Below are 25,306 nucleotides of genomic sequence, written 5' to 3'. Positions count from 1 at the left end.
CAGCAGTTTGTGGTTTTTAAAGGGCCAGAATCACATAAAATCTTTCCTTCACGTTTTTAGTGCTGCTTTGATTCAACGGGAGGACCTAGCCCCGCCTTCCAGATGCAGCTCCTCCCCACTCAGTTCCTTTAGACTAGCCAGCAGCAATTAGCAGTGACTCCTAGTGCGGTGCAATGTCAATAACGTGATACATGATGAGGATGCAAATGAGCCGATCAAACGTGTTTACGTTTAGTTTCATCAAGACTCACTTTCTGAATCCAGACTCATTGATCAGCTGATTGCTGGGATGGTTTGGTTCCGCCTTGCAACCAATCACTGTCAGCCCTAGCAACGGGGTCTACTGCCTAGCAACGGGGTCACCTGTTCACTGAGACAGGAGCTTCTGTTTCCTCTCAGTCACTATCAGCAGGTCAATAACTCTCTGATTTAGGACTGGACTGGGAGCTGTGGGAGCAATGGGAGAATCCTGCAGCCTAGTTCTCAGGTCCATAGACATGAATATGTAGACGCCTCATTGAGCAGATTGGCTCGTTGCTGCTATCAATCAATCAATCAAATTTTATTTGTATAGCACATTTCAGCATCAAGGCATTTCAAAGAGCTTTACATCAAATCAAACACAGAAACATAAAATGATGCAACATAGAATAAACAATCAAAACACAACATTAATTCAGGTTTCATCAATAAATTTATAATTGATTACGTTTCAAATAAAACTCTAAACTAGTGGGTTTTTAGTTGAGATTTAAAGGAAGTCAGTGTTTCAGCTGTTTTACAGTTTTCTGGAAGTTTGTTCCAGATTTTTGGTGCATAGATGCTGAATGCTGCTTCTCCTCATTTGGTTCTGGTTCTGGTTCTGCTCTGCATCCCCAGAACCAGAAGACCTGAGAGGTTCTGGAAGGTTGATACAACAACAGCAGATCTTTAATGTATTGTGGTGCTAAACCATTCAGTGATTTATAAAATAACAACAGTATTTTAAAGTCTATTCTTTGAGCTACAGGGAGCCAGTGGAGAGACTTTAAAACTGGTGTTATGTGCTCTATCTTCCTGGTTTTAGTCAGAACTCCAGCAGCAGGATTCTGGATCAGCTGCAGCTGTTTGATTGGTTTGTTGGACAGACCTGTGAAGACGCCGTTACAATAATCAATACGACTGAAGATAAAGGCATGGATGAGTTTCTCTAGATCTGGCTGAGATATTAGTCCTTTTTTTATTTTTCATGAATTATGTTTATTAGGTATTTTTGAACATTTATACAAAAACAAAAAAGAAAATAACATTAACAGGGCAATACTTATACAGCACAGATACAGAAAACAAGACAAAATCAAAAACGGAGGCATGTACATAAATTACAGCTTCATATGAGAAACAACCAATTTATACATACACGTCATTCAGATTCTCATTACTGGTTTTTTATTTTTGAAATTTTGAAGTATTCAAGAATACGTTCCCATCTTTTTTTAAAAGCATAAAATTTCCCCTTCATACAATATCTCAATCTTTCTAATACAATAACTTCAGAAAGCAAATTTTTCCATAGCTGGATTGAAGGGGCATCAGAACCAACCCATTTAAGCATTATTGATTTTCTGGCCAACATCAATAGAAATTGCACAGTTTCTTTGTGAGTATCCAGATGACTGGGTATGAACCCAAGGAGACACATGATTGGACCAGGGAGAAGTGTTTGTCCTATAGCAGAGCTAATTTGACATTAGTCCTTTAATCCTGGAAATGTTCTTCAGGTGATAGAAGGCCGACTTTGTAACTGTCTTTATGTGGCTATATGTCACAGCGTCCACCATATTGAATGTGATCTATGTGCCATTAAGCCAGTGCTTCTCAATTTCAGTCCTCAGGTCCTCCTGCTCTGCATGTTTAGATGTGTCTCTATTCCAGAACAGCTAATTTTAATCATTGCATCACCATCAAGTGCTGTAGAAACCTGTTAATCACCCATAGATTCAACCCAGGTGTGTTACAGAAGGGAAAACATGCAGGGCGGGGGGGCCTGAGGACCGGAATTGAGAAACGCTGCATTAAGCTAACACGAGTGTACTGAACTAATATAAAGGCCTCCTGTCAGATATTGTTTCCTTGTGAAATTAACAACTATAAATGAACATTGCTGACATTTTATTGTACCAAAGTAATATTTCTCTTGATCTGTGTTTAATATTTAATCCAACTTCCTGTCAGTGAGCGTTGCTCAGTGAGTTGTTGTTTTACTCAGTGCATTGTGGGGAATGTCCACTGGGTGGTCAGACAAGATGAGCAACAGCTGGACAATCCTTGGACTAGACCATAAAAGCCCCCAAAATGTCACATTATGTCAGACGTCACAAAGCCTCAGATGTTCTGTGGGAGCCGTTGGCGTGTTGGATGCAGGGACCCAGTGTCCGTTATCGAACCGTCGGCCGTTTAAGAGTTGGTTTCCAACAGACTGCAGATCCGCCTCATCCTCGTCTGACCGCTCAGCACCAGACGGCCACGTCGGCTCGTCCATCTGAGGGTCGGCTCAGACCAGCGACACACAGCTGATGAGACTACTGGTCTGAACAGCAGCACGCCTCAGACTGTCTGTAACCGCCTACGGGAAGCCAATGGGGTCAGAATCTGATTCCTCAGCCTGACCCCAGTCAGGACGGTCAATCCGCTACAGACGGCCCAACCACGATGTTGTCAATGCCAACATGAAGATCAGTAAATACTGAAAATGTATTTTGAGTTTTTCTATATATTGCGTAACCCAAATGTTCATGAAACCCTTATATTTGACATGGGCTTTATATTTTTGTTCAGTGTAAAACTTAACTTTATAAAGCGTGGTTGTACAAAGTATTTTAAGTTAATGCTGGTCAGTAACACATTCTGTCACCCCAATATATTTGGGAATTACAGAAAGCACTAAAGACAATATTTCTAACTTTTTGATGTGATAATTAAATAAAGAGGTCAGTGTTTATATTTGGTACAGCTGATTCTCATCAATCCTTTTTATATTATTGACATTGATGAAGAGTGTATTCATGAACATAAAAACACACAAAAAGTAAAAGAAAGAAGGTGTACATTAAAATACAGATTTATTTATTCTGCCAATACTGGGCACAGACAGGGTTCAGCCTGCTGGTCAAACTGGGAGCAGTCCAGTGACGTCCTGGTGGCTAAAGTCAAAGATAAAAGAGAATTTTGAAAAATCCTGACATTTTGAAAAAACATACATGTTCAATAAATTGGGGTGTTGACTTGCAGCATTTTTACAACATAGTTAAAAATCGACATTTTGAAACACAAGAAAGGAGAAAAACAGTCAGCGCTGATCCTGACGGACCTGCTAAAACCCTCTGGTCATCAGCTCTCTCTTTTTAATAAAACTGTACAGTATGAAAGTTAGCCAAGCTAACAAAATTATAACCAGAGTGGGTTTTTTTTTGGCCCAGTTATTTACCTGGGAAATATTTCCTGGTTTTTAGAAGCTAGATTCTAGCCACAAAGTCAAGAAATTCTGCTCATAAAATTAGGTTATTATTTTCTTACCTGTGAAATGAAATGCTACTGGGACGTTACATTGGAGTCCAATGAGACGTCGACGTATTTCGCATCTGTGCTCAACCCGTTCAGAGATTCTCATCCCAGCGTTTAAACTCCACATAACCTGAAGCACCAACAGCGAGTTTAAACTCCTAAACCGGCATCTCGTCCCTGAACGCCACTCTGGCTCCATTGCTCTCCTCAGCAGAGGTTGAGGCAGACGTCCAGAGGTCAGAGGTCGTCCTGCGCGCCGTGACATCATGGTGAGCGTGGCGGCGTGCGGCTCTGTGAGGTCCATCAAAGCTCTGTGGGAGACGCGGATCCAGAGACGGAGGGAGGAGGAAGAGGAGCGGAGGAGGAGACCGTCTGTGGGCGGGGCCACAAGCAGGTTAGACCACGCCCATTCACTCCTATTGGTCGATATCATTGGTTCAATTCCAGTCATTCACATCCAGCCAGCAGCGTCAGGTGGTTGTCATGGTAAAGGAGTTATGACGTCTTCAGTCCTGAGTCCTGTTTGTGTTCGAACACCATGAACCTGTCTGAACTGGGACCAGTATGTAAAGTCATACTGGTCCCAGTTCACAAGCTCCTCTGCATAAGAACTAGACTGGGCTGGACCAGGCGAATGGTGTTCAGAAAACAAACTGAGATCAGAGATTCTTCAGAACCAGGATCGGTGGTTGGGTTCTGGTGGGCCCAATTCCTAACTGCTATGACCCGTTCTGGGCCAGGCTGAGTGTTCAGGTCTGGGAGGACCGGGCGGTTCTGGCCCGCCTCAGGGACAAGCTGCAGACGGAAGATGGACGGCTGGTTCTCCGGATAGAACAAGAGGAGTGGAAGGTACCGCCCAGGGACCAGACCGGTTCGCTGGTCCAGAACATCCTGTTGACCTGTCTGTGTTTGTCTCAGAACCTGCCGGCGTGTCTGGTCCGGTTCGTCCAGGTCCAGGAATGGCAGATCCACAGAACCGGCCTGTTGAAGGTTCCACCGTTTATCTGCAGCTTCCAGAACCTCTTGGTTCTGGACCTGTGCCGGAACGCCATAACCGAAATCCCGGAGCAGATCGGTGAGAACCGACTGGGCCCTGTTGACCCATACTGGGTCTATCCGGACCCGGCCTCTGAACACCTCTTGTGACCCAGTTCTCGTCTCAGGGAAGCTGACCCGGCTCAGAGAGCTGCTGCTGAGCTACAACCGGATCCGAAATGTTCCTGAAGAACTCGGTTGCTGTGAGAGTCTGGAGAGGCTGGAGCTGGCCATGAACCGGGACATGAAGGAGCTCCCAGACCAGGTACTGGACCAGGTATCATTCCAGGACCCAGACCAGGTACCACTCCAGTCTAGGTTCGGTCCAGTTGATCCAGCTCTGTCGGTCTCCAGCTGAGGAACTTGGTGCGGCTGCAGCACCTGGACCTGTCCATGAACGACTTCGTCTCCCTGCCAGATTGTGTAGTCGCCCTTCCGGCACTGGAGTGGCTTGACATGGGGGGCAACCGCCTGCAGCAGTTGCCTGACGACATCCACAGGTAGGAACACCTGCTCTACGCCTACCGTGGCGCTGAGCTCTGCCCCATGTGGCCGAGTGGACCAATGGGACGTGTCTGTCCTCAGGATGCAGATGCTGCAGACGCTGTGGCTGCAGAGGAATGAGCTGCAGATCCTGCCAGAGAACATCAGCAGGATGTCCAGATTGGACACGCTGGTCCTCAGCAGCAACCGGCTGAGGGACATCCCGTCACTGATGGAGGACATGACCAACCTCAGGTACACCTGTTCATCTGTTTCCGTTGACTGATTCTCTCTGAAGACGTCAGCACTCCAACAGCCGGATCAAACAAATGAAAACCGTCTTCAGCTAAAGCCTCTAGACGAGCCACCCATTTGGTTCAGCTGTTGGAGACGAATATGTCCAAGACCTACAAGTCCCCTTGAGACAACAATGATGGTTCTGAGCTGCTCCAGAACCAGAACTGACAAAAAGCCATCAGTTTGGCAAAATCAAAAGATTTTCTAAAAATTGTCACAGTGTTTGAGAATGTAGATGGTAACTCAGGATTAGACAGTGTAGTCCAACCGCAGGACAGACTGCCCAAGTTGGGCAATCTTCAGTGCGTCAGTCTCAGGTTGGTCTCTCCTGTCTCAGTCTCATGGACTGATTCTTCTCTTGTGGACAGGTTTGTGAATTTCCGGGACAACCCTCTGATTGTAGACGTGTCTCTGCCTCTGAGGACAGAGGACGGTGAAGACGACGGAGATGTTTGGACGGGACTTTATGCTCACCTACATCCAGGAGGCCGGAAGAGAAACTATGCTGTGCTGAGCCACCGCCTCCACCGTTAGTACTGCTGGTTCTGATGGTACCGCCGGTTCTGAACTCTAACACTATCTAGTAAACTGGTCTGCAGCTGTAACTGGGTTGCCACGGCAGAACCTGACCCACTAACTGGATTAACAGAACCATCCGACCCAGACATTAACCTCCATGTTGATCACGGTCTAACGGTACCACTAACTGGGCCGAGGGCTTCAGACCAAGGTTTTGACGTCTTTCTATTCTGGACCTTTCAGAGACAGATGAAGACTGGCCCAGACATGACCCGGTACAGCTTGGTCCCTCTACTGCCTGATTCCGGCGAACCGGATCAGAACCAGAACCCAGTTTGGATCAAGAGATATAATTGAAACCAGAAACTGGAGCAGATCAAGTTTGACTTGAATAAACGGATTCTGATCCACAGACTGACGTTTTATTACATCTGCTGGTTCCGGACAGGTACCAGACCCTAACAAGTCCGGTCCAACAGGGCATGAACCAGGCTAGAACCGAGCAAGTCCGTCAGGACGAGGGCAGGGCGGTCAGCAGGATGTTCTCCAAGGTCACCTCTGGATCTGCGTAGCCAATTAGACGGCTGCTGAAGCCTCTGGTCCGCAGGAAGTCCCGCCTACCGCTGTCGATCATCAGCTTACAGAGCCGACCCAGATGCTCTCGCTCCGCTGCTGACCAGAACCTGCAGAACCACAGGAGGAAGGATCAGTACTAGGAGGTACTACTGCTCCAGAGCCTCCAGCAGAACTGAAAGCTTTACCTGCTCAGCACTGCCAGCTGCTCCGCTTCTTCATGATCCTCAGCCGTTCCACTCTGACTGGCCCCCCCGCTCTGACTGGCCCCTCCTCTCTGACTGGCCCCTCCGCTGTGACTGGCCCCTCCTCTCTGACTGGCCCCCCCGCTCTGACTGGCCCCTCCGCTCTGACTGGCCCCCCCGCTGTGACTGGCCCCTCCGCTCTGACTGGTCCCTCCGCTCTGACTGGTCCCTCCGCTCTGACTGGCCCCCTGCCTGACTGGCCCCCGCCTGACTGGCCCCTCCGCTGTGACTGGCCTCCTCTGACTGGCCCCTCCGCTCTGACTGGCCCCCGCCTGACTGGCCCCTCCGCTGTGACTGGCCCCCCGCCTGACTGGCCCCCGCCTGACTGGACTGGCCCCTCCGCTGTGACTGGCCCCTCCTCTCTGACTGGCCCCTCCGCTCTGACTGGCCCCCCCGCTCTGACTGGCCCCTCCTCTCTGACTGGCCCCCCCGCTCTGACTGGTCCCTCCGCTGTGATTGGCCGGCGGGCCACAGGTGGCCCAGCTGGACATGCGGCAGAACGTGGAGAACTCGGCGGGTCCAAGTCCTCTCTGGAGGAAGAACTGCTGACCCACGTAGTGACGCCACTCACAGCGGTGGTGGCAGCATAACGCCACAGCCAGGCCCAGAACCGGACCGGTACCAGTCCCAGGCTCTGGCCCTCTGAGGTGCTTGGGAAGCAGCTGGGTGTCTGACTGGGCTCTGGCTGTGTCCAGCAGGCAACGCAGGGCCAGATCTGGGGGCAGAACCAGAACCAGAACCAGAACCGGGATTTAGCAACCGAATTGGACCTGCAGGTCTCACCTGTGGCTGCTCCGCAGAGATGCTTCCCGACTCCCACCAACGGCAGCGCTTTCTCCCTCAGCACCGGAACTTTACCTGCATAGAACCTGGTCAGAACCGGGTCAGAACCAGTAATGTAGAGCCTCAGAAGATGCTGGTTCTTACTCAGGTCCAGGTGCTGAATGTCCACCTGTAGCCGCTCAAACGGGTCGGCAGAACCCTGGTGCTTCCCATCCACCTGAAGAAGGGAAAAGGTCAGAGGGCGGGTTCGGTTCTAGTTCTGGTCAGTTTCATGGATTTACATAAATATTTATCCGATCCGGATCGGTTCTGGTTCCCTTGTTCTCCTACTTTGAAGCGGGTGCTGCAGCGCTCCACCAGCAGCAGCTGGAGGTCCTGGCTGGTTTCCATGGCGACCCCCTGACCCTCAGGTTTCTGCAGGGCCCGGTGGATCCAGTGGGACAGCTTTCCCCGGCCGGCGCCGAACTCCACAAAGCAGCGCCCCCTGCTGAGGAGACCCATCTCCTGCAGGTGACCTAGGAGGGAGGCCTGAACACACCTGGCCGTCAGACAGGCTCCACCCCCTCAAAGATGACCGGTTCGTCGATTGGTTTGCCTCCACCGTGTCTGTCCTCACCTGTTGCTTCAGGTGTTTGTGGGCGGAGCCTCCATTCTTTGGGTCAGAGAGTTCTTCCTGGAGGACGGGATGGGACAGCGTCCTGTCCTCCATGTCCTGCTGAAGACCTGCGGAGGACATGGAGTAACCAGGTCACTTCCTGGTTACCTGGTTACCTGGTTACCTGGCAGCAGAAACTCACCTTCAGTAGCTGCCTTCAGTTTTTCCACCAGAGACTCCAGATCTGCTCTGCTGCGCTCAGCCAGAGACACCTGATACACACCTTCATCATCATCATCATCATCATCACCATCACCTTCATCATCAGCTCTGTTACCTCTGGAAACTCCTGATCTCTATCGACTCGTCCTGCATTGATGTTCTCCACATAGTAGACCTGGTGAGAGAGAAAGATGGTTGGATGGATGGATGGATGGATGGTTGGATGGATGGATGAAGGTTGGATGTTCTCACAGGTCGGGGTTTCTCTCTAGAGTTGCATTTCTTCAGGTGCTTCTCCAGGTTCTGTTGGGCCACGGTGCTGTTGACAGAAAAGATTCTGATTACTGACCCGGTTCTAGTGCGACCCAGACAGATCAGAAGCAGGACTCACTGCTTGGGGTCCAGTGGACATGTGATCCTCCTGCAGTCTCCGAACCCCTCCTCCTGAAACAGGGAACACGTCACAGCTTTAATGACCTCACTGCTGATCAGCGGCACTGATTCAGATAAGATCTTTTTGGGAAGTAGCTACTGAGTCCACGTGGCTCACCATGGTCGCGTGCTCTCCGCAGAAGCTCCGCCCCTTTCCGGGGACCATCTTACAGAAGCGGTTTTTCTTCTGCACGAAGAAGCTGCATCTGCTCGGCAGAGGTGTCGCCATGTTGACCCCAGTGAGGCGTTCAGGGGTTCCGAGAGCTGTAAGAAAAAACAGGCAGTCACTAACAACAAGAAAGGCTTCACAGCGGAGTGGGGAAAAATGACTGCTGACGTCTGTCGGAGCGCTTCTAGTGGCGGAAACACGTCATCAACACGTGGTTTTGTAGTATGCGCAGTTCACCCTTTAGTGTAGTCCCTTTTGAAAAGTCTTCCTAATTTTATCCTGTCTCATCATAATGAGGCTAAAACAAATTTCTCATAATGCGGAGCTGTATCAATAAAAACACATTAATATCTGTTTCTGTCTCAAACTCTGGAGCCGGACTAGTTCATGTTGATCTTTTTTTTTTTTTTTTTTTTTTTGGCTCTTTGGTTCTCGAAACGAGCAAACGTGTTTGTTTTTTTCTCCCCTATAATTTTATTATCATATGCAACAAACATGGTATGGGCATCAGATGTTCGCAAGTCTGTAAAAATAGAAGAAGCCAACCTAGGTTGCTTCCATAGTTACAGAAATGACAAAAAGAAAAAACAAAACGCAACACGAAAAGAACAAAAAACTAAAACAAACAACAACCAAATAAAAACACACAATAGGGGTTTTCCATCAGATTCAAATTGTTTATCATATTATAGAGTTCTGCATCTTGTTCTTTGTTCATAAATTTTAGAGATGAGAAGAGGAGGCAGAGTTCCTTGTGAAAAGTAGGGAAAGATGATTTGGTTTTAAGAAAACGACATTTGTGAATAAAAAATTAGCCCATGATAATTATTACATTTAGTGGCCTTTCAAATTTCTTTTCTTTTTCTCAGAGTCCCGAAAATAATGTCTTTCTTAGAAAATTGAGGTAAGTTTGGAATTTTAGGGAAAAGCCAGTCGTGCACGTCATCCCACAAAGTTTTGCAATAAACACATTCATAAAATAGATGTTCAGTCGTCTCGATATCACCGTCACAAAATAAACAAGTGTTATCATCAGTAGCAAATCGAAGTCTAAGGAATTCCTTAGAGGGGTACCAGTTCAAGTTAATACCAAAGTATTACTTTGTCTTCCAGCGGAGCTCCGACAAATCCAGAACCGGACACCAAAGCCGTTTGAGTCCAGAGGTTTCTGAGCGAGAGACTCGAGGCGTTCAGGTTACCAGGGGAGTGTGGGAAAAGTCAGTACATGCCGCCAGACTGATTGAAGTGGAAACAGTTTCTAGGTTATGTGAAAGAAAGCAGGAATATGTTCATAGTTTCGCTTTGCTAGCTACATTGAAGGCCTTTCTTGTTATTCTGCTGGAGTTTGCTTAAGTCTACACAGAATGCAACTTTCATTCTGGATTCAATTCCAACTGGGCCGAAATCACTTTGATTTCTCACGGTTGAGACGCCTCTCTTTGTGGTCTCTGATTGGCTGCAATGAAGCCGTCCACCCGCCTCTACAGGACTCCTCCTACCAAGGCGGTGCTGAGCGTCAACGTGCGGAATGACGTTGGCTGCAAGCAGTCAGAGTGATGGCGGCGCAGCGGGGCGGCGGTTCCAGTTCTTCTCGGCCCGCAGCGGCTGCGGATCACTCGGTTCTGGTCGTGGTGGGAGCGCTGCAGCCAAGTGGACCGCTGGATCTCGTACTGCGACAGATAGAAGCAGGTGAGGGGATTCTGGAGGACTGAAGAACCGAACCGTAGGGCGGGAGGTCTGTGAGCTTTTCAAAATAAAAGCATTGGACTTCTGCAATTCGGACCAGCGCATAAATTCAGGTCCCGGTTCGGTTTTTCAAGGGTTATGTTCGGTATGAAGAGCTACACAGTGTCTTGAAATATGAGGTAGGTTTGAACTCTTAACAGAACTTTCTGTGGTCGGACAGAGCCATGCTATCGGGATTAGCATTCTGGCTTCCTCTATCGGAAGTTGACTTTTCAGAGTAAAGCGTCTATGAACTACAGGACTGAACCGAACCAGAACCAGTCTTATTGGTCCTGAAACAGAAACAGAAACTGTAGTCTGGACCAAATCTGATTCAGTAACCAGAGAGGGCCGGGTTCATCCTGGTTCCGGCTGGTTGTGGCTCGGTTCTGACCCGCTTCAAGACGGGTTTCTTCTGAATGATCAGAACACTAGATCAGCTTCTCTGAACATCTGCAGCTGGAGGAGCAACGCTTCTGTTTGTGGTCGGGTGATCCCAGGACAGGTCCAGGATCTAGAACCAGAACATGCTTCTCCTCTAGGAGGAACCCAAGAAACCTCTGGTCCATTCACTGAACCCAGTTCCCTATAGAACCCCCCGAGGAGCAGCAGCTCTCAGTTTGTACCCGTCTGGTTCTGATCACTGCTGTTCTGATTGGATCTGGAGAAGAACTGGTTCTGAGCCCAGGTTCTGGAGAACCTGCTGTGGTTCTGTCACTGCTGGACAGAAAGAGGAAGTTATGTTTCTGCACACCAACTTCCTGTTTGTTCAGGAAACCTTGTTGGTCAAAGATAGGAAGAAAAGCGATGGGTCACTCTGTGAAACTGATGCTTAGCGGGGCCTTTTGTTCAGGTTCTGTTTTTCTTGGTAGTCCCTGCCACAGTAGACTCTCTTTCCTCTAATATCTATAAATAATAGTATTACAGAAAAACAGGACTGAAAACCCTCAAACAGAACCAGAAAGCAGATGTCAATAAGCAGCCACCAAATTGTAACCTTCGGATTATCTGTTCATCCTTTCAGTTTCATAGTTTCAGATTCTGGATAATTTCAAAGTTCCATTGTTGTGATGGGAAATGGCTCCATAAACATGCGTTCACTTGACAACAAGTTCTGGATTAACTCGGATTCCAATAATGATGGAGGCTAAGAGGCTGAAGGCTGGTCCGACACACCGCCATCCACAAGCTAACAACTGTAATTGGCTTGAAACTCATGCTGGTGATGGCGAAATGTAGCACTTAAGCTCACTTTAGCATTTTAGCTCATTTTTACATAAAGCCTAAGCTTTACACACTAAATGGAGTGTGACAGTGATAGTCAACATGCTGGTGTTACCCCACATGCTACTGACAGCATTTAAGCTAGCTTTAGCATTTTGGCTAATTTTAGCTTATACATTAATATTTTTATACTGAATGGAGTCAGTCCATATTAGTCAACATAATAATGGTACTCCACATGCTATTGACTACCAATGATTCCAAAGCAACATTTCTGCTCATCCTAGTCACCATTTTATTTACTAGTTCAGCTCATGAACGGCTAGGTCTGAGGACCTGGTGATGATGATGGTGATGAAGGTGATCAGGTGGTGTCTCTGTTCCAGGTGTGCGCTGCTGGCAGGCGGATCTAGACGTTGCGGTTCTGGATCAGCAGCTAAAGCTCTTCGTGTCGAGACATTCAGCTTTTCTGTCTGAAGACATTCGAGGTGAGGAACAAAGATCCTCTATGCATACGAGGTGCTCCTCTCAATACAGGGGTAGAACTATAGAGGGTGGGGCCACAGTGGGTGTAATAGCTCCGCCCACCGCCATGAATGGACCAAGAACTAAAGTGGGTGGCGCTTTGTGATAAGGTGGAACTTCCTGCAGGTGAGTGTAGATCAGCTGCTGCCTCAGTGTGAGCAGACCGATCAGAACCAGAACTTTACTGGCCCTCCTGCTGTGTGCGTGTGTGAGCTCATGAACCGGGTCAGCTGAGTCTCTGCTGAGCCGCCTGCAGGAACATCAGGGGCGTTTCCACTACAGTTCTGACCCAGTTTCTGAACCACAAAACTAATGAGCAGAACCGGGTGCCGCCGTTCTGTAACCAGGTTCTGGTTCTTACCCGGGACACGGTCCGTCCAACTCTTCCTGCTGTGTAACGGATGTTCTGTTGGTCCTGCAGGTCAGCGGACCCTGCAGCACCGGGGAGAAGTTCTGGACACCCAGGTGGTTCTGAACCCGACACAGAGCTTGGTCTGCTCAGAGGTGAGACTCTTTTTGTATCTCTGTCTACTCTGACGGACTCTAACGGACCCGTCGGTTCTGTTCAGGTCCAGCGGCTCGTCTGCGACACGTCGCACCACAAGCTGCTGGTTTTGGCGGGTCAGTGCGTGGAGAGCAGCGGAGAGCTGGTTTTGCAGCAGGGCGGATTCTCCAGCCGGGATCTGGCCCAGATCCTAACAGGTGACGAGGTGAGTGGTACTGATATTAGAACCAGCTGGTTCTGATGGTTAGAGCCAGCTGGTTCTGGTCTGTTTGGTAAGACTTGTGTCTCTGGTGCTATAGGTGGTGGAGCTGCTGGGTTCTGCTGACCCGGTTCTGAAGGCCCGTCTCACCCTCAGCTGCCCAGCCCATTGCCTCTGGACAGACTCGGAGCTGCAGAACCTGCAGGTCCCGGTCTGTGTGCGGGTCAACCCGGGCCTGGTTCTGCCGGAGATGGAGGGCCTGCAGGAGTTCACGGAGTACCTGTCGGAGTCGCTGGAGCCCGGCTCGCCCTTTGACCTCCTGGAGCCACCCGGCACCGCCGGCTTCCTCAAGCTGTCCCGGCCCTGCTGCTACGTGTTCCCCGGCGGCCGCGGTGACTCCGCCTTCTTCGCCGTCAATGGCTTCAACGTGCTGGTGAACGGTGGCTCGGACCCACGCGCCTGCTTCTGGAAGCTGGTCCGGCACCTGGACCGAGTCGACTCGGTACTGCTGACCCACATGGGCGAGGACAACCTGCCGGGCCTGAACTCGTTGCTGCTCAGGAAGGCAGCCGAGCAGAACCAGGAGGACGGTGATCAACAGATCAGGAACCTGGTGTCCCCGGAGCTTGGCGTGGTGTTCTTCAATGCCCCAAGCAGACTGAAGTCTGTCCGTCCAGAACCAGGCCGGCTCCGCGGCTGTGACCAGGCGGCTCTTACCCTGCTGACCCTCCAGAAGCTGGGAGTGACTCCAGAACCTTTGAGCAGGCCTGGCGGGCCCGCTGTAGAGCCACTGATCCTGTTCCAGAAGATGGGAGTGGGCCGGCTGGAGCTGTATGTTTTGAACCCGGTCCGCGGGTCCAAGGACCTGGAGGCTCTAATGCAGTTGTGGCCCAATGAAGCTAACTCAGGAGCTGCAGAGCTACCTCTGACCTGCCGGGTGTCCATCTGCGCCCTGCTGGTCTGGCACCCATCCAGAACCCAGGACCAAATTGTTCGAGTTCTCTTCCCCGGCTGCACGCCACAGGCCAAGATCCTGGACGCTCTGGACAAACTCGCTCATCTGGACTTCCTGAAGCAGCCAACTGTCAGTCTAGAGGCGCTGCAAGTGTCCAAAACCCAGAAGCCATTGATTCGCCAAGAGAGTCGCGAAAGCCTCAAGTCCCAGTCCAAAGACCTGAGACCCAACGGTGCCTTACAGAAAGACAGACGGATTGAAGTCCGAAAACCTGAGCTGAAGACTAAGACCAAAGCAGGAGGGGACGCCACAACCAAGGATGCAGAAGAAAAGACCCAGATAAAGGACGCAGATCTGAAAGCGAAGACCACAAAACTGAGAAACCAAATTCAAAGAGGGATGGGTCAAAGGAGGACAAGAAGGATGTGAAAAAGAAGGACGAGAAGGTGTCTGCTGCTTCTGGGAAGAAGGAAGACACCTCGGAAAAGAAGAAGGAAGCTGCAAAGAAGGACACCACAAGTCTGAGGACCAAGAAGGAAGCAAAACCAGAACCAAAGAAAGACAACAAGAAGGACAGTAGAACCGAGGAGAAGAAACCGGCAAAGTTACTGGTTAAAGAAGTAAAGAGAACCGATGGAACCACTTCCTTAACCGGAGCTACTGACCAAAGGAAACCTATGGGAAAAACCGGGAGTGTGAAGAAGGGCGGGATGCTTCCCAAGAAAGATGCCTTCAACAAGGAAACAAGTAGGAAGTCGGGATCCCAGGAAAACCAGAAGACTTTAAAGGCCGAGGACACAACGATGGAATTTAACAAACTGGAGGATGCCAACGGGAACAGAGGCCTAAAGACTGCTGGGGCGTCTGAGGAGACTTCCCTCAATGGGAACCAGATCTCCACCACAGAGAGTCCTGAGAAGTTCCGCTCTGTTGAGACGGATTCGGTTGGCACCGCCTCACGTATCACCAGAACACCAAAAGGTGACCTCAGCGTGAACTTTGACCTTAGTCCGGCAATTTTCCGGGTTGCAGAGGATTCCCCCAGAGTCCGGGTAGAGAAGACCCTGGAGCTGTTTTCTCCTGCAGACTCTGCTCCAACCAGTGCCGGACACACTCCCTTCCACCCATCCCCTGAAGACACGCCGGGTCTCAGCAGCCCGGGTGCCCAGGGATCCAGTCTGGGCTTTGAAGACTACAACCAGGGCGGATCATGCAGAACCTCGGAGGTCAGCTCTCTGCGGGAAGGTGTGGAGAACTCCACATCGTCTCAGGATAAATGCTCCAGCCTCCTGAGTCCGGCCAGGGACTCCTCCCCCACCATGACGTCCATGCCGGCGGAGGTCGGCTCCCCCCACTCCACCGAGGTCGATTGTTCCCTCTCGGTCTCCTCAGAGCCGGTCCCCTCTGCCGGTGCCTTGGACCGCGCCAGCACGGTTCTTCCTGATGGGCCCACTCCAAATGGACGCTGTGGTTCCGGGGAGAACATCTGCGGGGTGGCGGGACTCCCCTCTGAGGTTCCCCACAACGTTGACCTCTGCCTGGTGTCTCCCTGTGAGTTCCAGCACCACCCTACTTCCGGTGCCTCACCAGACCTATCCGACAATGACCCCTCCCCTCCCACCTCGGCCTGCAGCCAGGAGACCCCACCCACATCGGTCAGCGACTCCCTGCCTACCACCACGGACTCTGATGTGCCCCCCAGCACTGAGGAGTGTCCCTCCATCACCGCTGACCTGGACTCTGATGAAGACTCTGGCTTCCTCCGTCACGCCAGTGATCTTCCCAGTCAGCACTTCCTGCGGCGGACTGGACTCGACCCGCCGCCTGCACCGGTTAAAGACCTGCCCCCTCTGCCGCTGCAGCGTGGCGCCTGCATGGCCGACCCCGAGGCTGACCGCGCCCCTAAGGCATCCGGCGCCAGAAAGAAGCCTCTGCAGAGAACCACGTCAGGAAGCAGCCGGTCCAAAGCCGGTTCCCCCGGCTCCCTGAGGACCGGCCTTGACTACAAACCTTCTTCACGGAGTTTGCCTGGTGGATCCAAGGTCACGCCTTCAAGACCGTCAGGTAGACAATGTCCTGGGGGTCTTTAGATGGTTTCAGCCTGAAAGTCTGTTTCTTCTTTGGATTATGTTCCTGCAGGAAACAGGCATTTATACTCAGCTTTTTTTCAGTTTACTTTAGATCATATTTGGGTCATATTTAAATCGCACATGATGAATGTTATATGACTTCTGGTAATGTTTGGATTTGCTAATGTTTAACTCTCTGGGTGTCGACTAATTTCTCCTTTAGGATCAATAAAGTAGAATCTGATTCCCACTGGGCAATCTGAATGTTTAGAAAATTCCTTTGGCTCCCTCTGCTGGTCGCTGACTGACTCATCCTCACCTGCTCTATCTCACCTGTTGACCAAAATGCTGCTTCTTCTGAAACAACCCTCTTTGTTCGGTTCATGCCAGGTTCTGCTGGTTCTGCTGGTCTTGAAGGTCCTGTGGTGTATGTTGACCTGGCTTACCTGCCATCTGGCCCCGCCTCCTCCACCGTCGACCACGGCCTGTTCAAACGCCTGCGTGCTTCGTATTACATCATCAGCGGCGATGATCCGGCAAAGGAGGCGGCGATGAGGAGGATCCTAGACGGCCTGCTGGCGGGGAAGAGCACCTGGCCCGACGATCCGGTGGGTGGCGCCGTGTCGAACTTTCTCTGCTCTAGATTGGACCTGCCCTCTGATCCGTCTGTCCCCCCTGACTTTCAGGTGACCCTCATCCCCACCTTTGACTCGCTGGCCATGCACGAGTGGTACCAGGAGACGCATGAGCGGCAGCAGCAGCTGGCGGTGACGGTGCTGGGCAGCAACAGCACCGTCGCCATGCAGGACGAGACCTTCCCCGCCTGCAAGGTGGAGTTCTGAACCTGGCTCCGCCCACCTCCCAGCAGGACGCAGCCACTGTACCTTACTGAGCATGCTCAGTTAGAAACGTTTGCTCGCTACTTTCCTCACCTTTGTGACATCATGGTCCCCCCAAGGCCCCACTGGATCAGAACCAGCAGCTAGAACCCGTCCTGTGGATCAGAACCTGGATGGTTGAGACGTTTTGACTAAAACGGTTCAGATTAAAATTAGCATTAAACGCTACGATTAGCCCGCTGCTCAGTGTCCGCATCATGTTAAAATCTTGTCATTGACATAATCACCATGTAGCTGCACTGTTTCCACAGCAACGCCGCTAATGCTACAAAACGCTACATTTATCACACGCCCCACTTTCACCACAGGGGCAGAGGTGAAAGGTCGTAAAGAAACATTGTAAAAAACATCGTAAAGAATCATCGGCCTAAATCATTGTAACACAACATTATAAAAACCGTTGACACATTAAAATGAAACACTGTAAAGAAATGTAGGAAGGAAACCTGGATGAAAACCCAACTGACTAGCCATGCTAACGCTAAAGCTAGTGCTAAGCTAGCGACCATTCGACATCGTGAAGAGCAGATCTTTTTACAAATTTAAGCCAATAAGCTGCTGTGCTGATCCAGCTCTGCTAGTTCTGCTTGTTCCAGTGCCGACATTAATATTCACAGCTACGCTGGTTCTGGTTCCGGCCGACCCAGTCAAATCCCTGGGTTTTCATCTGCTGATGAACAGGGACTCTGGTTCTGACCCGCCAGCTTCTGAACAGAACCCAGTAGTCATGGTTGTGCTGCGGTTCTGAAAGTCTCGGGTCCTGTTGGCGGTTCTGTTCCTCCTGAAGGTTCTGACCTGGTAGGTGGTTCAACTGTTTTCTGGTCGGTTCTGATGCCTCCCCAGGTTCCGTCCACGCTGCCTCCGGCTGCAGCAGCAGTGCACCCTGGGAGCTGTAGTCAGTGTTTCTGCCTGTTTGAATGAATCCTGACTGATTTCACCTATTTATTTAACTTAACTGTGATGTCACTAAGTGTCCTTTAGGGCGGCGCTGTTCGTCCGGGCCGGTCGCCGCCTCTTAAAGCTGCAGAATGATTTTATGCTCCTGATGTAACCAGAACCTGCTAATGTGGTTCTGGAGTGCCGTTGGGTCCTTTAGCCCCGCCCCTCACCTGTCTGCTTCCTGGAATACTGAGGATGGCCTTTCAGAATAAAAGTAGCTGTTGAACAGAATCTGTGTGGACTTTTAATTTGAAAGAGTGGTGTTTCAGAAAGTTTGATTTCCATCGGATCATCTGATGCCCAGCAGAACCAGACGGAGGTCTGGGTACCTGGCCAGGTGAGTGGAGCCAGAACTGCTCTGGTATCATCTGATCAGGTCCAGAACGGTTCTGGTTCTGGTCTGTGACGGGTTCTCTTTCAGAGATGAAAGAAATGGTTCTGGTCTGTTCAGATTGTTTCTCTCACCCAATAGAGAGAAACAATCTCTGCTGGTTTTCTGCAGCAGGTTCTTCAGCTGCTGGTCGGTTCTGGTCCGAACTCTATCCCCCAGGCAGCCGATCAAAGCATGACAAACAGCTTCAGTTACTTTTATATTTTAGAATTATTTGAAAACATCCAGCTTTAAAGAATTATTAGATTAATTTTTTTGTTCGTCTCTCTGAGGCCCCCTGGTGGCTCCCAGCGGACCAGTAGGGGGCCGCGGACCACACTTTGAAAATCACCGGTAACCTCTGACCTCCAGATCCTGGTTCTGGTTTGGTTCTCTGAACTTTGACCCCACAGTCAGAGATGCTCCTTCAAGAAGGTGAACAGATTCTGGATCAGGATGATCTCCGGTTCTGGGTCCAGTCGGAACCGCTCCGTCATGGCAGAACCTTGAAGCTCCGCCCCGTACCCCGACCCCCTTCTGGTGGGCGGGGCCTGATTTGTCTCAGCTAGTTCCACTGCAGGGGTGAGTCAACCTTCATCTCTTTTCTTCTTCTTCGTTTTTTAAATATTCTTATTTTTACTTATGTCTCTTTAAAAGCGCCTGTGCGTCTAAATGTGCATGTGCTGTGACGTCATTGTGCGGCACCGGACTTTGCTCTGCAGCAGAACCGATCCCGGTCCGGTTCGAGGCGGGTCGGAACCGACAGTCACTCCGGGCCAGGATCTACTTTTCGTGTGGAATGATCCGATCATGGATCAATGAGCTGCAGCTGGTATCAGTTATTGATCAGTTTACTGATATTAATGTGACGAATCAAGGTGGACGCCTGCAGACAGCACGACTTCCGGTGAGGTTTTCAAAATAAAGGAGCCTCAGCTCTACCTGCTGGTGTTCCACAGGCCCAGCGGCTCTCTGAGGTCATCTCACCTGGAGGTCAAAGTTCGTGGTGAGGTCAGCTGCAGGTCAGGTCAGCAGTGGTTCTGATCCGACCTCCTGCAGCCTCAGACGGGTCAGATGAGGTTCTGGAGTAGAGCAGAACCTCTCTGGTGATGTTCTGACTTTTATTTTGAAAGGGTCTTCCTGTTCTTGGTGGGTGGGGCGAAGCTTCCGGTCAGAACCAGAGCAGGCCAATTTAACCCACTGGCTGGGTTCTGGTTCTGAATATCCACGTGAAGAAGCTGTTAGTTTCTCTTGATCCAAACAATTAGAACCGGGTCGGTTCTGATTGTTGTGAGGACTCAGAACCTCAACCAGAACTTTGGGTTTACCATCAGAACCAAGTGTGACCCGACTCTATTTGTGTTTCAGCACCATGGAGGCTCATCAGAACCGTCTGCAGCAGCTGGCGGTGAGTTCTGAACAGAACCGACCCAAAAGAACCAGAACCGATCCCCACTGTGAACCAGTCCACCCATCAATTAAACTGATTGGTTGAAAATCAAAAAATCAAATCAAATCAAACTTTAATTGTACAGCACATTTCAGCAGCAAGGCACCAAACAGACTTCGATCAGAACCGATGCCAGTAGACAGAACTGGTCGGGTTTCTGCAGAGACAGAACCTGACCCGTTCTGTGTGGGTTCAGACCGGGTCGGAGGTCAGGCTCCTGGAAGGTTCTATAGAACCGGACTGGGTTTAGCCGGGCTCTCAGGAGAAACGGACGGGTTCTCTGTCTCCAGCGGCCGGGTCCGATCGATGCTGGTATTGATCCGGTATGGATCCAGTCCAGGAAGATTCTGCATTCAAACCGGGCTAGCTTTATTCAGAACCACTCAGAGACAAACGCACTGGCAGTCGGCCAGCAGGAAACACCTCCTCAACCCTTTCAAAATAACAGCCTCAGATACACACAACCTCTGACATCAGGGCACTGACGAGTCGTGAGAGGTTCTGGTTCTGGTTCACTGAGGCCAAAGTGACTCGGTTTCCCATCACACCTCAGGAAAAGAGGAAGTGGCAGACGGAGATGGAGAACAAGCGGCGCCAGCTGGAGGATGAACGGAGAGCTCTGCAGCACCTAAAGGTTGGTTCTACTGGTAACCATGGCAACTCACCAAATGTCTGCAGGCTTTGATTGGCCAAGGTCAAAGGTCAAATTGTTGTTAAGTAAAAAAAAAAAAAAAGTCCATTTGAATGCTGCAAGTCTCAACCCTTTCAAACGTTGGAGTGTGGCTGAGGGGGCGTGGCCTACATGGAGCTGGTTTTTATTCTGTTGATGCCAAAACAAACATGGCTGCCAAGTCAGTCTGGGAAAGAGTACCAACAGACGGTACCAACAACAGAGCCAGGTCGTCTGTTGTCACCTGAAGGGTGTCTCTGTCTCTTCAGTCAAAGGTTCTGAGGGAGCGCTGGCTTCTGGAAGGACCCGCAGGACCAGACCAGAACCAGGACCAGGACCCGGACCAGGTCGTCCTGGAGGAGGATGAGGCCAGAACCAGAACCCTGGAAGAGTCCATCAGGAGGTCTGATCTGGTTTCACAGCGGCTTTACTAGTCCTTCATTATACTACGTTAATTTGTGAGTTTATTGATTGGTTTGTTTATTTTCGTTAATTTCTGTTTATTTTTGTTAATTTCCTTTTTTTTCTGTTTATTTTTCTTTATTTCTGTTTATTTTTGCTTTTTGTCTGCAGGTTGGAGCAGGAAGTCTCCAGTCTGGAAACTGGAGCTGTCTCTCAGACCATAACACACTCTGTTGTGAGTAAATACACTCACTCAATCTCACTGGGATTCTTTTATTTTGAAATGTCTCGGCTGTTTCATGTGTGATTGTGGAGGTTTACTTCCTGTCTCTGTGCCTCCAGGTGATGTCAACACCTGATCCAGGTAACTACTTATTCTCTGCTTATTATTGTGTTGCTTCTACATCTAACTCATGTCTCTGATCAGCTGTTCAGGTCAAAGGTCACAACAGAATGGAGCTGGGCGTAGCTAAGCCATCAGGTCAGGTGATCCAAGGTGGGAGCAGTTACACCAATCAGTATACAGTAATCAGATTGCAGTAAAGAGTGATGACATCACATTCTGTCTCTGTCTTCCCCATTTGTCCCATGAGACCCTGCAGAGGTCAAAGTTCACAAAAGTCTTAAAGTCAGTAAATCAAGAGAAGCCCAGGGTGAGATGAAGAAAGGTGAGTCAGATGTCCAGCATGTAATCTCCAGGTAAACTACACCTGAACAGGCCAGCAGGTGATCTACAGCCTCATAACGTGTAAACTACAAGTTTATTACATGTCAATTGCACATTTATAACATGCTAACTACCAGTTAAGATGTTACAGGTTTTACAATGGCAACGCAACAGGTGACCTCATATTAGCATGGCTTTTCCGGTTTAAAACCTGTTCACTACAGCTCTACAGTGTGTTAACTACATGTTTATAACATGGTAACAGGTGTACAATGTCTTAAAGGCATTATGACATATTAATTACAGGATTATTACTAGTGTTGTGCTATGGTAACCATAGTTTTAATGTCTTTACAGGTTTACAATACAATAACTACTAGGGGTTGAACGACTACATATTTTTTAAGGTCGACTACATCATGATAATAGTCGAGTCGATGTCAACTAGTCGCGGTGACGTCATAGTGACGTAAGCGCAAAAACCCTTCACAACTACTTGGAGGCTTTATTAGCTATTTTCACGGCAAATATTGACACCCCCCCCACACACACACACACACTCCCCTTCTCCTGCTTTTACTAAGTCTATTATGGAGAATTAAAAGAGCAATAAACAGATCATTCTTCGTGAGCAGCGGGGAAAAGTTTGTTGCACAAAGTCGGGTCTGACTTTTTTTTTCTAAACACCGGCTGATGCTGATAGCATCTGTGTCTCTTTCTTTCTGTGCTAACTCTTGTTTCATGCTGTACCTCCTTCACACTGTTAACCATGTGCATCCTCTCTGACTACTTCCTGTCCTCCGCTTCCTGTCCTCCAGCCATGTACTCAGTGGAGATTAAAGTGGAGCGGGACAGAGTGACTGGGGAAACCAGAGTTCTTTCCACTAACACCAAACTTCCTGTCGACCTCTCCGATCAAGGGGTCAAAGTTTATGAAGATGAACAGAAAGGTGAGATTTAACAGAAAGCTGAGGGTGCTTTAGGAGAAGAGACAAGGAGCCTGATGAAGAGGAAGAGGAGGAGGAAGATGGCTTCAGATTTAAGATGAAAACTTCTGGTTGTTATGACTCTGTGTCCTTCTCCTAAAGTTACAGCTGGCATCAGGATGATTCAAGAGAATCAACATTCTGTTCTGTAGCTGAGGGCAGCACAGCAGTGGTGTGATGTCATCCAGTGCTGCGTTGCTATTGGTCCTTCAGCAGCAGGTGTATCTAGTTTCCCTCTAACGTCCCTGTTCTCGTCCCATCCCACCCCATCCCGTCCCATCCTATCTCGTCCCATCTCGTCCCGTCCCATCCCATCCCATCTCATCCCGTCCCGTCTCATCTCATCCCATCTCATCCCATCTCATCTCATCCCATCTCATCCCATCTCATCCCATCTCATCTCGTCCCGTCCCGTCTCGTCCCATCTCGTCCCGTCCCATCTCATCCCATCCCATCTCATCTCATCCTATCTCATCCCATCTCATCCCATCTCATCTCATCCCATCTCATCCCATCCCATCCCACCCCATCTCATCCCATCTCATCTCATCCCATCTCATCCCATCTCATCCCATCTCATCCCATCTCATCTCGTCCCGTCCCGTCTCGTCCCATCTCATCCCATCTCGTCCCATCTCGTCCCGTCCCATCCCATCCCATCTCATCTCATCCCATCTCATCCCATCTCGTCCCTGTCCTTGTCCCGTCCCCAGTGGTCCATGAGATGAACGGGGACGACGCTCACCTGCTCAGCTCCATTGAGGTGGAGGAGCTCATCCACAAAGCTGATGAGGCCTCAGTGATGTCACATTCCATCACCACCGCAACCTCCCTGCCAACAGGAGAAGTCCTGAGGGAGTCGGACCTTCCGCCAGAACCAGGGTCCACACGGACCCCCAGTCACACTTCGGCCATCGCCACTGCAGAGATCACGGGGCTGGAGACAGCGGCCTGCGAAGAGCTAGGGGTGGCAGAGGCCAGCGCTGAGAACCCGGTTACCATGGTGTTCATGGGATACCAGGATGTGGAGGGGCGAGGGGAGACCAGGAAGGTTCTGGGGCTGCAGGGCACGGTGAAGGCGGAGCTGGTGCTCATCGATGATGGAGATGGAAAGGTAGATCCACCTGCCTGTGCTGCCCCGCCTTCTGCTGCCCCGCCCTCTGCTGCCCCGCCCACACCGACCAACGCTCCAGAAACGGTGATGGCGAGCAACGGGGAGGCGGTGGCAGCAGGAAAGAAGAAGCAACCGTGTAAATGCTGCACCATCATGTGATCATCATGTGACTGAGACTGAACTAACTCCACCCACTCCACCTTTCCCTTTAATAACATGACATCACTTCCTGTTTTCGGCTGTCATTTCAACACACCTGCTGAGAACACTCAAGTACATTAGCATTAGCATGTTAGCATTCCACTCTCCAGGTGTGTTCGCCTGTATGCCTGTCTGTTTTCTAAAAGAGGAAATAAAATGGAGTTACCGTGAAGCAGAGTGTGTGTGTGCGTGTGTGTGTATTGTTGACTGGTGATACTGGTGATACTGGGGTTCCAGCCTTGTTGGCTCTCAGATTGTTTCTCATTTTCTGGGTTTCTTCTCTCTGACGGCCCGGTTGGATGTTCTGGCCAGGCCCTAATTCCAGACCTCACAGCAGAACCAGAAAGAGAACCTGGTACTGAATTGCCTCAGTTAGCGGACCCAGACTGTGACTCCATCAGAACCCGTGGCTCCATACAGACTGGCCAGAAGCGCCATCAGCTCTTCCTGTTTCTCTTCTTCTACAGAACCTGTAGGTGGGCACCAGCGCCTGGGACCTGCTGTCACTATGGTAACCACCAGGCAGAGGCCACCCAGGAGGTCATCTGTCAGGATGAAGGTCTCCCTGCTGCTCCTCTTCACCTTCTTCTTCTCTTCCTGCTCTCGGTGAAAGCCATTGATTGTTTTCTCTGACCTCTGACCTCTGCTGTCTTTTCTGGATTCTTTCTTATCCTGTGAGCTGTAAGTCATGGATCTTGTCAGCTGCTTTCTGAACATAATGGGACCAGTTTATCCTGTTCAGACTGGTCAAAGCCAAGATTCCCCCGATGGGGCCCATTGTGGCCCATAAAGCTGATAACAGCTTGGATTCCTGGGGAAGCAAGTCCACCTTCCTGCAGCAAACAAAAAGTGGCGGGGCCAGACCACATGGCAGACCAATATCATATTTGGAAATGGGACCATTACACTCCAGAAATGAAGGGGGCGCTATTTCCTATATTATCCATGGTCTCCGTTTTTACTTTTTCTTTAAACCTGTGATATATCTTCATCTTTAGGAAGGATTTTTCACTCCCAGCATGTATTTGAACTTCTCTCTTTTATTTACTTCTGCTCAGCTCACAGATTTTAAATTCTGTATCTTTCTGTGTACTTCTAAATCTGCTCCCTAGTTGCATCTTTTTGGGTCTATTACTGCCTCTAGTGGGGTGGGTTGGTAACACAACTAATATAATTTCATCACTAAGTCAGAATAGAACAAAGTCTTTATTTATTATTAATTCTGGCATTACTGGCACCATAGAAAATAAATTCTGTAATAAAACAACATAATGTTTTCATTTTCTGAAGGGTGTAGAGCTAATTACATGACCTAAATCTACACTCACTCACTGTCCACTTTATTAGGTACACCTGTCCAACTTCTCATTAATGCAAATGTAAAACCAGCCAATCACATGGCAGCATCTCAATGCATTTAGGCATGTAAATATGGCCAACATGATCTGCTGCAGTTCAAGCCAAGCATCACTCAAATAACCACTCGTTACAATCGAGGTCTGCAGAAGAG

General features: G+C 49.7%; 4 protein-coding genes across 7 annotated transcripts; 3 read left to right on the top strand and 1 right to left on the bottom strand.

Annotated features, from left to right (window-relative positions):
- Positions 1-1,234: 1,234 nt before the first annotated feature.
- On the top strand, positions 1,235-5,872 carry LOC122835596 (leucine-rich repeat-containing protein 39-like). The gene is given in 8 exon segments (XM_044124760.1): positions 1,235-3,937; positions 4,284-4,392; positions 4,462-4,618; positions 4,707-4,843; positions 4,933-5,078; positions 5,164-5,316; positions 5,727-5,801; positions 5,803-5,872. Coding segments are annotated over 8 exon segments (975 nt in total). The 5' UTR covers positions 1,235-3,809.
- Positions 5,873-6,258: 386 nt separating this feature from the next.
- Positions 6,259-9,248, bottom strand: trmt13 (tRNA methyltransferase 13 homolog). The gene is given in 12 exon segments (XM_044125688.1): positions 6,259-6,560; positions 6,639-6,853; positions 7,022-7,410; positions 7,479-7,553; positions 7,623-7,695; positions 7,809-8,006; positions 8,095-8,201; positions 8,276-8,345; positions 8,411-8,470; positions 8,548-8,614; positions 8,687-8,787; positions 8,789-9,248. Coding segments are annotated over 12 exon segments (1,695 nt in total). The 5' UTR covers positions 8,957-9,248; the 3' UTR covers positions 6,259-6,388.
- Positions 9,249-10,413: 1,165 nt separating this feature from the next.
- Positions 10,414-18,167, top strand: LOC122836038 (microtubule-associated protein 1B-like). Its single transcript, XM_044125682.1, is given in 8 exon segments — positions 10,414-10,585; positions 12,232-12,333; positions 12,792-12,874; positions 12,940-13,080; positions 13,175-14,402; positions 14,405-16,093; positions 16,489-16,706; positions 16,785-18,167. Coding segments are annotated over 8 exon segments (3,750 nt in total). The 5' UTR covers positions 10,414-10,452; the 3' UTR covers positions 16,941-18,167.
- A 673-nt stretch (positions 18,168-18,840) lies between these two features.
- On the top strand, positions 18,841-23,973 carry LOC122836036 (paralemmin-1-like). 4 transcript variants are annotated; one of them, XM_044125677.1, is made up of 10 exons: positions 18,841-18,888; positions 19,675-19,714; positions 20,310-20,390; positions 20,696-20,829; positions 21,000-21,063; positions 21,171-21,192; positions 21,256-21,324; positions 21,422-21,496; positions 22,314-22,445; positions 23,195-23,973. In XM_044125677.1, the coding sequence occupies exons 2-10, from the start codon at positions 19,679-19,681 to the stop codon at positions 23,752-23,754; spliced, it is 1,173 nt and encodes a 390-aa protein (XP_043981612.1). In that variant the 5' UTR covers positions 18,841-18,888; positions 19,675-19,678; the 3' UTR covers positions 23,755-23,973. The 4 variants fall into 4 exon arrangements, with proteins under 4 accessions (XP_043981612.1, XP_043981613.1, XP_043981614.1 ...); XM_044125678.1 differs by lacking the exon at positions 18,841-18,888 and adding an exon at positions 18,895-19,213; XM_044125679.1 differs by lacking the exon at positions 18,841-18,888 and having other exon boundaries at positions 18,895-19,714; positions 21,431-21,496.
- The last annotated feature ends 1,333 nt before the right edge of the window (positions 23,974-25,306 follow it).

The sequence above is a fragment of the Gambusia affinis genome, linkage group LG08 (assembly GCF_019740435.1).
Source record: "Gambusia affinis linkage group LG08, SWU_Gaff_1.0, whole genome shotgun sequence".
Taxonomy (NCBI): Eukaryota; Metazoa; Chordata; class Actinopteri; order Cyprinodontiformes; family Poeciliidae; genus Gambusia; species Gambusia affinis.
This window is presented reverse-complemented; position numbering and strand designations above follow the sequence as displayed.